The 16524-nt window shown below is 42.8% G+C and overlaps 1 protein-coding gene across 2 annotated transcripts in view; it reads left to right on the top strand.

Moving 5' to 3' along the window:
• Positions 1-1925, top strand: part of LOC126320146 (uncharacterized) — a 212544-nt gene extending 210619 nt beyond the window's left edge. For both annotated transcript variants that reach the window (XM_049993758.1, XM_049993757.1), the window contains one exon: positions 509-1925. In XM_049993758.1, coding sequence (XP_049849715.1) covers positions 509-1270 — 762 coding nt within the window. In that variant the 3' untranslated portion in view covers positions 1271-1925. The remainder of the gene's footprint in view (positions 1-508) is intronic.
• The last annotated feature ends 14599 nt before the right edge of the window (positions 1926-16524 follow it).

Here is a 16524-nt window from a genome sequence, read left to right as displayed (position 1 = left end):
CTCTGTATTTAAAACATGGCAGTTACAGCGATGTGTAATGTAAACAGTGAACTCAAAGTGAACTGTAAGATATCCACCTGGTTGCCAGATGAGTAAAAGCAGTTTGCTCAGATGCAATGAATTAGAAGTTACCTGAAAGTACCTTTCCATTTCATAAAAAACTGTTTTTAAATCTATAACCTACATGTGAAACCATAACCTTTGTGTAAAAATGGACACATCATGTAATATTTCAGGACACCCACTGAATATGCCTTCTACAAAAAAAAGCCGAAACGCGTCCGGATGCATTAATAAAAATAAAAAATTTTGATGTGCAGCACGCAAATAGGCCTTTTCTTTGAAACAACTTCAACTTACATACAACTGCTGCGAAAATGATCACAACAAGAAACGTGTTATATTTAATCTGTCTGGGCAGCATATTTCGAGAAGTGTTATGTTTACAGCAACTGGTCTTCGTGTTTATTAAAGTCGTTAACGTGACACTTTGTTGTGTGTGCTGCAGGACTTGCCGGTGCTACACCACCAGCAGAACGTGTACAACTATTACAGCGGCGCAGGCCTGCCTTGGCAGCACGCCTCGCGCCCGCAGACGGCGCCACAGCAGCAGCCACCACTGCAGCCTGTCATCTGCGGGTGGGCGCCGCCCTCTCCAGAACTGCAAATCCCTCAACACCCCCACACAGCTCTGTTCCAGCCTTACCTCAACTGGAGGCTCCACGGTCAAGCTGGAGTCGACGCAGCAACTAACTTGCAGAGTGCGGTGCTGCAGGTTCAAACAACAAAAAGTGAAGAGGCAGGGGTAAAGCAAAGAACCACCGCAGGGGAAGCTGTGTTCACACAGAAGCCTCTTGTGGAGCAGCCGCCTTCGTCAGCTAGGGACAGCCACTTGGGCGAGGGGAAGAGCGGAGTAGGGGAGGCATCCGGAGACAGCCAGCTGTTAGAGCAATCGCAGAATCAGTCGACGTCGGCGCCTGCACCACCTGCGGACTCCACTAAAGAGTGGCAGGCTCCAGCCACTGGGTCGAAACACAGCCAAAACGCGACAACTGGTGATCCCTGCTGTGGCGGAACGACGGACGGCGCTGGCGAAAGTCGAAGGGCCAACGTCGCTTCTGAGAAACACGACACAGAAGAGAAGCAACGATTCGCGAGTGAGATCCGCCCACTGCAAGGTACGCACGCCGCTGTTCTGTCGGGCCTCGCTGTCACGCCAACCGTGCCTGTTCTGTCTAGCACGGGCGGCAATGCTGCTAGAAGCAGGTGACATATCGCAACTCCCAAACTATTTATGTGCCACAGCCTTTTCGAGGCGTTAGTTTAACTTACGTATTTTTTAAATTGTTGTTCATAATGAACAGTGCTCACAAGCGTAAGAAATTTCATGCAATCTGTGATTTTTTAGAGATTGTTTTTCGTGTTTATTCACTATTGTAAATACCTTCACAAAATGCCTATGCCTTTATTGTATTTAATTAAATTTGCGAAAAATATTATAATAGTAAAAGGTATGCATCTTGGATGGAATATCATATGGTTTCTGTACATAAAATTTTGTTTACCAAGAAAGCCTAATTGCGTAATGTAAACAATGTACGAATTGCTGTTATTCAGTCAGCAAGTGGCAGAAAATACTTTCTACCTCTAGTGGTATTCTGAACGATCTTCATTCTCGTTTGCCATAATCTGCCGAGTGCTAACGTGATACTGCTCTCATCCTTACAATGCAATATGAATTTGATTATCTTGTGTGTTTCAACAAGTGTGAATAGCAATTTCACCATGTAACGTGCAATGTTATTTTGATGTATAAAAATATCACCGGATATATTTTATGGGCTGCTACATGTGGACTTTGTGTGACTAATACTGTTTGGATTGCTTGTAATGTCCTTAGTTGAAATACATTTCATGTTACTTAACACTGTTGTCAACTTACTGTTTAAACATTCCGTCAGTTGTTTACCAAGAGGGTGGATCATATTCTAGACTGAAGATAGAAACATTTAACATAAATATATTGAAAAAAGTCAAATTACCTTACTTTTGGCTCTGCCTAATATTATCTGATCCACTGTCTAGGTATGCATACTATACCTTTCCCTTTCATGTAGTGCGTTGGTTCAATAATGGCAGCTTAATTAGTGCTGCCGTACGGATAACTTTGACAAAATACAAAGCTTTCAGCTAAAGGATGCAATGTAATTGTCATTCCGACGACTCTACCTTACACACCTACAAGAAACTCTCAAGGATGGGGAGTAACACTACTTCATTTAATGGTGAATACACCGCAAATGCGAACAATTTATTCATAACGCTACCAACTGTTTCGGCCCCGTCTAAAGATAAAGACTTGGTAATGCCCTCCCATGGGGTCGAAACAGGTCGTTAACTTGTCAATATTTTAATGCTGACCGTAGTTGTCCATTTTGAGATTAGTTGCGGACCCACTCACATATTCTGGTGTGATGATACTATTTCATTTACCTTAATTGTCCCTTTTTTTTATTGTAATCGCATACACTGAATCCATAATAGTGTTCAAAAACTGTAGACCAGGGATGGAAGTTTGGGGAACGACAATGTTGAATATTTGATAAACACGCTCAGAAACTGAAGACCCGTCACGAATCACTTGTAACTAGACTGACAACGGTCCAGCTTCCAAAGTATTGCAGAAGAAACTGCTTACGTACAAGACAGTGAAACTAAACAGAAAACTTTCTATCCTTTAAAGATCACACCAAAAAGTATGTGTCAAAAGGGCTAAGACTACGATCAGTATTAGCGAGTGCAGACTATTCTCATGTTCAGTGTGACATCTCCGGATGTATGGCCACTTACCATGTTTTATAAAGCAGTTCCGGCCGCACTTGAGTGGCCTACATCAAGGGTAGGCACTGTATTTACATTGTCGTAAAAATACTAGATAATGGGTGTGGACGACAATCATCTGCTCAAGAAATAAATACTTAGCGATTTGTAATTGTAAATCACTACATCCATCTGGGAAAAGATCAAAACTGAAAACAGGAATTAATCTAGTTTATCCATACTGGATCTTGACAGTAAAATACATATTCTTAAAAGTTTATGGCTAGCCGTCTTCTTTTTCAACAGTTCAGGGAATAACTTCTCAATGAGACCAAAAGGCAAGTGATAAACGATTACATTCCTTCCAACTAGAAAAACGCCAACTTCTTTTCAACTCATAATACAAGTTACGCTATTCTGAGCTGCTAGTAACAGAAAGTGGTTTTGGTTATATTCATGAAATCTACTTCAGACTCTGATACACTGACTTCAAACTGGCCTCGACGGTTAGCGAAATTATACTTCTGAAACGTCAATATGAATGATTACATATACTATTATATAATAAAACAGCGAAAGACTCGTTCAGCATTAAACGAATCCCAAATTAACACTTTAGTCCCCCGTTGCACCGCTGACAGCTGCAATAATTTCTACAATAGTTTGCAAGTAATTGCCAAGGAGCGTTAATTACTCAAAGGAGAATGGTGATTTAAGCAGTGCAGGGTGATACTACGAATGAATACGAGGAATAACGTCATTCATGGCATGTATGAAATCACCCAAGTGGCTCAGGACTGAAAACAGATCGTTTATTCGTCCATACAAACACAAGCGCCCATCATACATGTTCAGCTATTTAAAGAAATACACTTTTTAAGTACGTTTTACGTCTACAGGGAAAGGTATAGTGGCAACAGTTTTTGGGAATACGTCGCTAAAAAGACAAAGCTTGAACTAAATACGTTGGAGGTAACAACACTAAATTAAAATGTCACCGGGTTAATGTCTATTTGTAAAAAGTTAACGGGTTTTAACTGTTTGTGAATGCTTAACTCTGGCTTTCGTGGGTGAATCCTTAACCAAAGAAATTAACGCCTTCTTATCTCTCTCTAATAAACTGTCTTCTAACATCTTTATGGGTACTTAAGATTATATCTTGTACATATTTTGTAAAATGATGTTGCATGATTTTTCTCTAGGAATATATTTTGGGATAGTTAAGTAGCCATTAAATAATCCATAACCCGTTGGATGCATTTTGTAATCATTAAAGATATTGAAACAGTGTAGTATGATATGTAATCGTAATGCAAACAAAGTATTAACCAAAGCAAACAGGTTTGATACATTGTGTGTGCCAACAGGTCGCCGAAAGCATGGCAAATGCCTGCGTTTTCTTTTTTATTTTTGGCTTCAGAGAGACACATGACAGTATTCACCAGAAAAGCTTTATGACAAACTTGATGAAGTACGAAACAGCTTAAAAAATCTCACTAAACCAGCCAGTATACCTAAATAATACAAAGGGCATTGTTTAGCATTGTGATCTTGTACCTAAATAGAATAATTAAAGAAGCATTCTTAATAATTTCAATTTTACTCAAGTCGGAGATACGAACGTCACTTTCTAGCACATGAAGAAGATCATCCACTTTGTCTAGATCCTACAGGGTGTTTCAAAAATGACCGGTATATTTGAAACGGCAATAAAAACTAAACGAGCAGCGATAGAAATACACCGTTTGTTGCAATATGCTTGGGACAACAGTACATTTTCAGGCGGACAAACTTCCGAAATTACAGTAGTTACAATTTTCAACAACAGATGGCGCTGCAAGTGGTGTGAAAGATATAGAAGACAACGCAGTCTGTGGGTGCGCCATTCTGTACGCCGTCTTTCTGCTGTAAGCGTGTGCTGTTCACAACGTGCAAGTGTGCTGTGGACAACATGGTTTATTCCTTAGAACAGAGGATTTTTCTGGTGTTGGAATTCCACCGCCTAGAACAAAGTGTTGTTGCAACAAGACGAAGTTTTCAACGGAGGTTTAATGTAACCAAAGGACCGAAAAGCAATACAATAAAGGATCTGTTTGAAAAATTTCAACGGACTGGGAACGTGACGTATGAACGTGATGGAAAGGTAGGGCGACCGCGTACGGCAACCACAGAGGGCAACGCGCAGCTAGTGCAGCAGGTGATCCAACAGCGGCCTCGGGTTTCCGTTCGCCGTGTTGCAGCTGCGGTCCAAATGACGCCAACGTCCACGTATCGTCTCATGCGCCAGAGTTTACACCTCTATCCATACAAAATTCAAACGCGGCAACCCCTCAGCACCGCTACCATTACTGCACGAGAGACATTCGCTAACGATATAGAGCACAGGATTGATGACGGCGATATGCATGTGGGCAGCATTTGGTTTTTTGACGAAGCTTATTTTTTACCTGGACGGCTTCGTCAATAAACAGAACTGGCGCATATGGGGAACCGAAAAGCCCCATGTTGCAGTCCCATCGTCCCTGCATCCTCAAAAAGTACTGGTGTGGGCAGCCATTTCTTCCAAAGGAATCATTTGCCGATTTTTCAGATCGGAAACGATTACTGCATCACGCTATCTGGACATTCTTCGTGAATTTGTGGCGGTACAAACTGCCTTAGACGACACTGCGGACACCTCGTGGTTTATGCAAGATGGTGCCCGGCTACATCGCACGGCTGACGTCTTTAATTTCCTGAATGAATATTTCGATGATCGTGTGATTGCTTTGAGCTATCCGAAACATACAGGAGGCGGCGTGGATTGGCCTCCCTATTCGCCAGACATGAACCCCTGTGACTTCTTTCTGTGGGGACACTTGAAAGACCAGGTGTACCGCCAGAATCCAGAAACAATTAAACAGCTGAAGCAGTACATCTCATCTGCATGTGAAGCCATTCCGCCAGACACGTTGTCAAAGGTTTTGGGTAATTTCATTCAGAGACTACGCCATATTATTGCTACGCATGGTGGATATGTGGAAAATATCGTTCTATAGAGTTTCCCAGACCGCAGCGCCATCTGTTGTTGACAATTGTAACTACTGTAATTTCGAAAGTTTGTCTGCCTGAAAATGTACTGTTGTCCCAAGCATATTGCAACAAACGGTGTATTTATATCGCTGCTCGTTTAGTTTGTATTGCCGTTTCAAATATACCGGTCATTTTTGAAACACCCTGTAGGAAGAACATGTACGTGTAAGATCTCTGATATTACAATGTGCTGAATTGGTCTCCCCACAAATGGATAGTAAAAAGAAAACTTCACTACCAGTAACAATGCCAGGGGCCAGAGTTCCACTCCAGCCACAGATAGTGGGAAGATGGTGCTCTCAAACGATCTAAGAACTCAAGCAAATTGTTTTCACGGAGGGCACATTATGCAAGGCAGATCAGAGTCAAGTCGGCAAGTGATATTGTTAGTCTATCACTGAAGTCACACTGTCTGCCGGCCGGAGTGGCCGAGCGGTTCTAGGCGCTACAGTCTGGAACCACGCGACCGCTACGGTCGCAGGTTCGAATCCTGCCTCGGGCATGGATATGTGTGATGTCCTTAGGTTAGTTAGGTTTAAATATTTCTAAGTTCTAGGGGACTGATGACCTCAGCAGTTAAGTCCCATAGTGCTGAGAGCCACACTGTCTGTCAAGCAAAATTCAAACTCGAGATATGCGGGGCGTCCATCGTACCAGTGATACTGTGTGGCTGTGGGATTGTAGTATGCAGAAACAGGACTTCTATAAGCATATTGTTTTTGAGCGGAAACTCCAGCATCTTCGGGCAAGTTAAGATGGGAGTACTTCGTGAACTGGATGAAATACGCAAGAGTCTAAACACTATTGACCTTGTCAGGCAGCCAACATCACTCAGACACCAACGATGACCTATAAAATTTCTCGCTTTTTTTCCCAGAGGAAAGCGGCTGCAAATCCGACCAAGGGAAAGGTAGAGGAAATATCCGAGGATTTGTTGCGGACTGTGATACAAAATAAGACAATGGATAACTGTATTGTAAATGTGAATGATCCTCTTCGTCTGATCGCCATGTAAAGACTTTAAATGAAGTGAAATATCATATTTAAGAATAAATGGACACTGTACTGCAACCCGAGGTAATATTGCATATAAGCGTGCTGCTTGTATAGGAAGCGACTATGCGTGGGATAGAGTACAGTCTAGAATCCAAATTAATATACAAGACAGCCCGGTGTTTTCCAACTTTCTCATATCTTTGTGGTACAACAGTAAGTAGAAAGTGGAGAACGCGGCAATAGTATAAATTAAGTAGAACTTAAACTTTAAATAAGAGGTATAAAACTTTTTAGCAATCTAACGACGAAAATAAAATTCCTCACACATTGCAACAATGTCTTTAAATGCACATTCAAATGGTTTCTCAACTCCTTCAATACCACACAGTAGTTCTCTGGTCAAATATACCAAACGTACTCTTAAACATTATCAAGTGGTACTCACGACTTAGCGATCAGACGAAGAGCATCATTCACATTTACAGTAAGGTTATCCATTGTCTATTATTTTGTATCACATTCCGCAGGTGTTCGCCATGCTTTCGGCGACCTGTTAGAAGACACAATATATCAATCCTTCTTTTGTTAAAATAATGGCTGGAAGACTATAATGACGGATAATTATGTTTGCTGTGTCCTTTTGTCAGTCTACTCTGTAATGGAACTCCCGAATCCCAGTTCAATGCATATTAGCGTTACAAAACTTCCTCCTTGAGAGACAAATTGAAAATTCTACTTATCGTAGCATCTAATGAGACATGGTATTGGAAATACGTCATAGTTTCGTTTCAGGTACCTATAGACTGACCTTCCGTGGTGTACAGTCTGACAGACACAGCTGTCCATCAGTCGGTAGTTTTAGTGAAGTGAACACCTTACATTTCTTTCTGTTTAGAGATAAGTGCTCTTCATCGTACCAGTTAGAAATGTCCTCCCGACTTGACGATATTCGCATAGCGCCTTTCGGAACAAATATATCATTGCTAAAGCAAAAAAGATTAGTACAACCTTTCAGAGGTTTCCAGTTCACGCAAGACGTATTGTTGCAACAGTGCATATGGAGTACATGAGCCGGCCGAAGTGGCCAAGCGGTTCTAGGCGCTGCAGCCTGGAACCTCGCGACCATTACGGTCGTAGGTTCGAATCCTGCCTCGGGCAAGGATGTGTGTGATGTCCTTAGGTTAGTTAGGTTTAAGTAGTTCTAAGTTCTATGGGACTGATGACCACAGCAGTTAAGTCCCATAGTGCTCAGAGCCATTTGAGCCTTTTTGGAGTACATGAAATGATTAAATTTACAGATAAATAGCACATTGTCGTGAGGTAACAGATATCGACCCATGCTGAAACACACATATTAGTACGTGGTGTAACCTCCACGAGCGGAAATGCAGCCTCTGACTCCGTCATCCCGTCGATCGTACAGATGGTGGATACTGTCCTGGGATACGTTATGCTATGCATTCTCGACCTGTTCACGTAGTTCTGTAAGCGTTGTTGCGAGAGTCACTTCCCGTCCCATTATATCCCACACGTGCTCGCCTGCCGCTAAGTCGGTTATCATGCTGAGCAGGGAAGTTTCTGCACGTCTTACAGAGCACATTGAGTATTACAGGCAGTCTGTTAGCGAGCGTTTTTCTGCTGGAATACACCTCACCTTCCTGTTGCAAGAACGGCAAAAAAAGGGTCCAACAATATTCTTCCAGAAACACCAAAGGTGAACAAGAGTTGTAGCTTTCGCACCCCAGACCATAAGGCCTGGGGTGGGGTCGGTCTGTCTTGGCCTGATGTTCTTGCGTGCAGCCAGAATCTGCTTCCATCACTGAAGGCAACGGCGTGCCGTTCCCAGTAACCCTGTGACGGCACGAGTCGAGCCGTCCACGTCGATGCTACGGCATCAGTGGAAGATGGACTCAAGGTTTGTTTTCCTGAAGTCGTACTGCCAACAACCGGTTTGAAACAGCCGGTGTTGATATATCTGGGTTCACAAGCCTTCTTATCTGTGCTGTGGTATCTGTACGACCCGCCACTGCTGCCTTCAGAACAGGATGATCGTGGCGGGCGTGTGCGCTGTATGGACGCCCAGAATCTCGTCTATGGGATGTGATAACGATCACGAGACCACTGATAGCAGCATTGTTTCACAACTGACGCAGCACCTTCAATTTGGGTGTCAGTCCACCGAAAGGACCATCCACAGTTTGACCCTTTGAACTCACTCGTATGGCTGTAGGAGCACGAGCGTCTCCGTGGCATGGTTGCCTGCTTGCTTCATACGTCTGCACCTCACTGACCCTTCTGGCTGTGAACATTCCCTAGTAAAGGGTAGATGCAGAAGGCGCTCTTGTAGCTGTCCCACTACGCTATCTCTTGGCAGACGACGTTGAAACCGTTATCAGTACATCTTGTTCCCCCATATGGCATATGCCGTCATCGGATCAAAATCGACGTCGTCTTTCCAGGTGTATAATTTTTTTCGGGCAATGTATGAAGGGTGTTCCCAATTTATGCATACTCACTGTTAATTTCGATGATTAGGTTATTTATTAACTGGACATTCGTGCATTTCACAATCATTACTTTTAGATTATTCACATTGTTCATATTTACCCCCCCCCCCCCCCTCCTCCCCAACAACAGATTTCCATTGGAAGCTGTTGTTGCATCTTCCTGAGCAGCAGCAGCAGCAGCAGCAACAGCAACTTCAGTGAACGCATATACGCTTCTGTCCACATTGACGTTTACCGTGTCAAACGCCACACATATTGAGCACCTGCAATGTGAGTTAAAAACCTTGAAAGATGCTCTATCCAGTAATCTGTCATTTTCCTGTATGTCTTGTAGATTTCGCGCAATTCTCTTGTGAAACCCAAGAAACATTTAGGAACAGCTAGCTATGTATAGGGACTAGCTGTGTCAGTTGCAGGAGAGTAGGCAGAGTACGTTACAACAGTTTTCTTTCCAGAAAAACTTATAATTTAGACCACTGGTAATTAATTTTAGTCAGTATTCACAAAAATAAATTACAAAACAATCTTTCCCTGACTGTTAAAATTAGAAAACAATAAGATGCTAAAGATGTTAAAGAAAATCAGGATAGTTTTCTCTTAGTTACTGTTACTTGAAGATAAATGAAAGAGTAGTAGGTTAGATGCACCTTTTGCTCCATAAATGCATAGTGAGGAAATCCTCATGAACATCAGCTTGTCATTAACAAGAAAATGTAATACGTATTTACAAATAAAACTTCTGCTAATGTACCTTCCAATATCACAAGTGAAATCGTCAACAAGGATGTGGAATTAGTCAGTCAATCTTAACAGGCTGAGGCGGCCACATCAGAACCACACGCGCAACGCCGTGTGAGGTCTTCACGCATGTGGATACAACTCTTAAGCTATTGTTAATACGCTTCCTCAATCAGAAAAACCATTTTCCAACGTTACCTACATTGCTCACATAACTTCATTAAAGATGTATAGAGATCACATTTTATATATCCCATTATTTGCTGTATTATTTGGAAGCATGTACAAAAAGTCGGTTCCACTAAGAAACTCGTCGATGGAGTCGGAGTTGAGCGTCCACAAATCCTTGAAGTTCCTTTTAAACTGAACTTGTCAAGTAGTTGAAGTTATTGCTCCTGCTCGCCAGTTATTGCAAACGTATGTTCCTAAATAATGGACACCTTTCTGCATGAAAGTAACTACAAATCTTTGTGAAGGTTATTCTTATTCCTAGTATCGATTTCATGAACTGATGAGCTAGTTTGAAAAGAGAGATTATTAGGTTGGTGCATTAAGTCCGTAACGTTTTTATTTTTCATGATGGTATTCCGGCTGCATTGTGTTTATTTATCGATTGTTATTTTTCATTGACAGTTCAGTGCTGGTCTTTGAGTTGACATATTGTCATTTCTGTATAGTGAATGGAGTTGCGGGCACTAGAAAATGGAGTGCCAAGTGGAGACATCGGAACATTTCCAACATATTATTCTGTTTGACATCAATTGAGGGTTGATAGCAGCTGAGGCGTACAGAAACATTTGCGCCGTTTATGGGGATAACACTATTGGACAGAGCACGGCGAGAAAATGGTTCTCTCGTTTTTAGGACGGTCGTTTTGACATAGTGTCCCTCCATGTTCGGGAAGACCTTCAGGGTTTCATGGAGATCGTTTCAACGCATTAATCCACAATGACCCACGTTAGTGTACTCGATAACTGGCGGATGTGATGAGATGTGATTATTACACCATCGTGTGACATTTGCATGCATTGCGGAATGTTCGGAAATCGGGTGTATCGGTACCATATGCTCTAAGCCAAAATCACAAAAAATCAGTGGGTGGTTGTCATGTGCATCTCTGTTTATTCATCATTTGAATTGTGAGCAACACCGACCATTCCCGTCGTTACTGGTGTCGGGAAAAAGGTTTCTTTATACCAAAAAAAGGAAAAGTAAGGAATTGTTGAGCCCAAACAAAGCTGCAGCTCCCCGTAGAAAGAACTGCGCGTATCCGTAGAGGATAACGTTACGTATCTGGCGGAACAGCGACGGTCTGCTGCACTACGAATTGCTTGCCCGAGGTGTAACCATCACTGCTGACTTTGTTATCAACAACTCAGATGTCTCGCAAACGCAGTCCAAGAACGACGGCCAGGAAGACCGCGTTAAGTGATTCTATTCAACGATAACGCCGCCCGCGTTCTGCGAAACTCGCAAAAAATACTATACTTGAGCTGGTTTGGAAGCAATTCCGTACCCACCTTATTCACGTGATCAGGCGCCCTCAGATTTTAAGCTTTTCCGCTCTCTATCGAACAACCTTCAAGGAACTCCCTTTCCGGATGAAATACCCTCCGAACATAGCTCGACCAGTTCTTCGCCTCCAAACCACGTGATTCCTGCAGTCGCGGCATCGAAAAGTTACCCAGAGTTCGCAGACTGTCGTAAATAATGGAGGAGAATATAGCAGGTGATCAAAAAGTCAGTATAAATTTGAAAACTTAATAAACCACGGAATAATGTAGATAGAGAGGTAAAAATTGACATACATGCTTGGGATGACATGGGGTTTTATTAGAAAAAAACACCCCATATTGCTAGACGCGTGAAAGATCTCTTGCGCGCGTCGTTTGGTGATGATCGTGTGCTCAGCCGCCACTTTCGTCATGCTTGGCCTCCCAGGTCCCCAGACCTCAGTCCGTGCGATTATTGGTTTTGGGATTATCGGAAGTCGCAAGTGTATCGTGATCTATCGACATCTCTAGGGATGCTGAAAGACAACATCCGACGTCAATGCCTCACCATAACTCCGGGCGTGCTTTACAGTGCTGTTCACAACATTATTCCTCGACTACAACTATTGTTGAGGAATGATGGTGGACATATTGAACATTTCCTGTAAAAAACATCTTCTTTGCTGTGTCTTACTTTGTTAATATAATTATTGCTATTCTGATCAGATGAAGCGCCATCTGTCGGACATTTTTCGAAATTTTTTGTCTTTTTTTGGTTCTAATAAAACCCCATGTCATTCCAAGCATGTGTGTAAATTTGTACCTCTCTATCTACATTATTCCGTGATTTATTCAGTTTTCAAATTTATACTGACTTTTTGATCATCCGGTATTATTGGTGACTAAAGTCTCTGTTATGTATATCCGTTAAACTTGTGGAAAAATGCTACGAAATCATGCACCAACCCAACGTTTATGACAAATTTCGTCAAGGAGTTAAGTATATGGAGAAGTGGTACTCCGCAACCACAGTTCTGTGCAAAGCATCTGCGGGGCGTTATTGAGTTTACACCACAAGTAACTTGTACTGCATGCTTTTGTACTCGGAAAACTGTAGCTTGATTTGATGAGTTCAACCCCCCCCCCCCCCCCCCCAAAAAAAAAAAGAAAAAAAACCTGTATGACATTATGCAACCTTTTTTTAAATTTTCATATTACCTTTGCCCAACGTCGGAAATATGTCAGTGGTATATTGTAGGCAGCTGCATGAAGGCAGTGGGCGATGGATATTTTACAGCTGTAGCTGAGGCCAGAGATAAACTTGGACAGACGTCAGCTGTTTAGGATTCTCACTGATGAACGTCATGTACACAAATAACCAGTCTAGGATGACGTGCTAACAAATGTTGAAGTACTTTATATGAAACATAGCCAGAAAATGTGTGCCGAGATGTCTAGCAATCAGTATGTCATGCTACAGCACTCTGTAAATAACTAATCTCCAGTAATGTTTATTTGTCTAATATTTGCAAGTTCTGTGTCTGGTTGTCACCCATTTTTCAAATGTCTTTGCCAAATGCGATTATTGTGCATGTATCACATTCACTACAGCCCGACAACGTGGAATGGGTCTACGTCTAGTTCCCATAACCCGGTCACTACAATAATTTTGGGAACCTTTCTGTATTGAATTTGATACCTTCTGTCTATGACTCAAGGTGCCTCGAAGCCCCCCTCCCATCCCCTCTCTCTGGCCGTCTCATTCCATAGAAATAATAGGACAGTAAAGGCAGTGACTCAGTGTATTCCCATGTGTACAGTGGGTACCTCGTTAATGAGGATGAAAGTGCTGATGAACTAACGACTGTACATTATTGACGTGCAGTGTTCTGTTGTTTTGAGCATCATACTAAGGTGGCAGACGTTGTAGACATAACAGAATTATGTATTCCAAGTAAGTTTACTGAGATCGAATTGTAGGTTTGCATGAGGTTGGATGACCCTCCCAGATCGTTACCCCGTACATTGGATGTGTCTCTTTTTTCCCCGTGTGTCAGTGCCGATTCCAGTTGCCCAAGAAAGAACATGGTTTTGGACGAAAAAAGTATAGAAATTCGTTAGCAAAGTGCTGTATGGGACAAGCAGCTGTTTCTGATCACATGATTTCCATAGAACAAATTAATACCCATGATGAATCCTAAGAGTCGAGTATGACCATCAGGCACACGTCGCTGGAAGGTGAGATACCCACACACATGCAGCGTGAGATACAGCTGTAAGGATGAGGGTGCAAAGAAGTGTTTACTGAGAAGAGCATGATATATTTTCAGTGATGCTCATGAGCGAGTGTAGAGCCAGCCAGACTCACTACGACAGACAGCAATATATTGTACGAGCTGCAATGTTTGTAACTCATGGAGCCATAGCTTACAAATAATTTCATATACTACTTGTGTTCGGTGAGGGAATGTTGAGCAATACACCAACTGATCACCATTCAGTCTACTCCGCGGACCTTTTAACCACCTCGTGTCACGTGCTGAGTGGCTATGAAAGCCGGCACAGTATGGATAACTAACGCTATGTTCGTATGTGCGGAGGGGAATCAGACATTGACCCAAGGTGTATTGCTGAGCTGCAACGGAGGCAATTCTTGCACAATCCCGCTTATCGGAAACATCTGACAAATGGGTGGCACAACCAGATGCAGAGCTTGCAGGCATCAGAGAAACAAAACATCATTTCAGATAATGATGTAATTAGTTCAGAGTGGAACTTTCTTGGCGTAAATGAGTCTCTTTTAGTGAGAGAAAAAAACTTACAAAACTTGCTGTTAACTAATTTGATTGGCAAGATAATGAATCCGAACTGGCCTCTCAGATGGGTGGACACACCTTTTACAAACTGCTCTGGGAGAGATTATCTTTGTGTGGGACTTTGATGTGAGCTCTCATACAATATCTGATCAAAAGTGTCCGACTCGCTATTTTTGGACATTAATATGGAGTGTGTCCACCCTTTGGCTTTACTACGACGAACTCCGATAGCCGGCCGGAATGGCCGGGAGGTTCTAGGCGCTATGTTCAGGAACCGCGCGACCGCTACGGTCGTAAGTTCGAATCTTGCCTCGGGCATGGATGTGTGTGATGTCCTTAGGTTAGTTAGGTTTAAGTAGTTCTAAGTTCTGGGGGACTGATGACCTCAGAAGTTAAGTCCCATAGTGCTCAGAGCCATCTGATCCATTTGAACTCCGCTAGGAACACTTTCAATGAGGTGTCTAAACTTCTGTGCAGGAATCGCAGTCCATTATTCGTCAAGGGCCGGCAAGAGACCACACGAAAAACACTCCCATACCTCAACACCACTCTTCCGTGCTTCACTGTTGGCATTATAAGTGTTAGCAGGCAACGTTCTGCAGATATTCGACGATCTCGAACCCTTTCATCAGATTGCCACAAGGTATAGCGTGACTTTGCGCTCCGCATCACTCACTTTGTCACCCACTGTCCAGTGGCATTGCAATTTATACTGCCTCAAGGGTCGCTTAGTATTGATAGACAAATGTACTGGTACCACCTTGTAATTCACAAGTGATTCCTTCATTTGTTTTAAGCGATTTTTTTACAGCTTCCCTCTGCAAAGCTCGACGGTCACTGACCATTTGTACATGAGGTCTGCCTGGCCTTGATTTACCTGTGGTTGTCCCTTCGCGTTTTCACTTTACAATTACATCACCATCAGTGGACTTAGTCCGCTTCAGAAGGGTCGAAACGTTCCTGATGTCTTTGTTATTCAGGTGACATCTAATGACCAGCCCAAGTTCCGAGTCACTGAGCCCTCCTGACTGATCCATTCTGCTTCTCTACTGACAACGCAATCCTCGTTGCGTTCTTTTATACAAATGGGTCTGTCGCCTGTGACATCTGGTGGTCAATTCCACATTATATACGGGTATCCGGGTTCTTTTGATCAGATAGTGCTTTTTTTCTGCTAGGCATGATGTAAGGCACTCATCCGGAGGTCGCTAAAGACTTTGCTTTTGAGTGTACGCGATACCACCAGCTAGAATCACAGCTGCTAGACACATACTGATGCTGAGCTCTGGTCGCAGCTGTAAAACGTACACTGCCCGCTGCCTTCGTGAAGCTGCTGAGGAATGCTTTATGACTCCAGTACGCAGCCAGCTGCTGCCGAATGATCAGTCATCAGCTGGTAATCACATACATTACACTTTACACGTAAGTGTCTGCCTGCCAATGTTATATTTGTCTCAGATTAACTGTAACTAAAAACTATCCTTCGAATTTTTTTAATACAGTGCAAGACAAAAAAAAGTAAATTAAAAACAAAGGACGAAGGAATTATCCGAATGGGTTGGAATTCGGTAGATGTGGTGAACATGTATCGACAAACAAATGGTTACAGTATCAGAAAAATTGACCGAATTATTCAGCAAGTGAATAACGCGTTGGTGCACCTCCGGCTTATTCTCCAGACACGTCTCCAGCCTGTAATCTCATTGACTGGAGCAAAATTGTCTTCAGTGATGAGCCCCGCTTCGTAATGAGCCCCGATGTCCAGCGAAGAGAAGTCTGGAGGCGGCCCAGGCAGTGTGGGGTACCAACCTGACATCAACACGTGACATAAATTTCAACTTGGTATGTCTACCCACTCCCGAGAAAATGGGTTACTGTCAGTCTTCCAGACTGACAGACAGACAGACAGATATACAACAAAGAGATCCTGTAAGTGTTTCATTTTTACGGACTGAGGTTGTTGTTGTTGTTGTTGTCTTCAGTCCTGAGACTGGTTTGATGCAGCTCTCCATGCTACTCTATCCTGTGCAAGCTGCTTCATCTTCCAGTACCTACTACAACCTGCATCCTTCTGAATCTGCT

This window comes from Schistocerca gregaria, chromosome 2, assembly GCF_023897955.1.
Source record: "Schistocerca gregaria isolate iqSchGreg1 chromosome 2, iqSchGreg1.2, whole genome shotgun sequence".
Classification (NCBI taxonomy): domain Eukaryota; kingdom Metazoa; phylum Arthropoda; class Insecta; order Orthoptera; family Acrididae; genus Schistocerca; species Schistocerca gregaria.
This window is presented reverse-complemented; position numbering and strand designations above follow the sequence as displayed.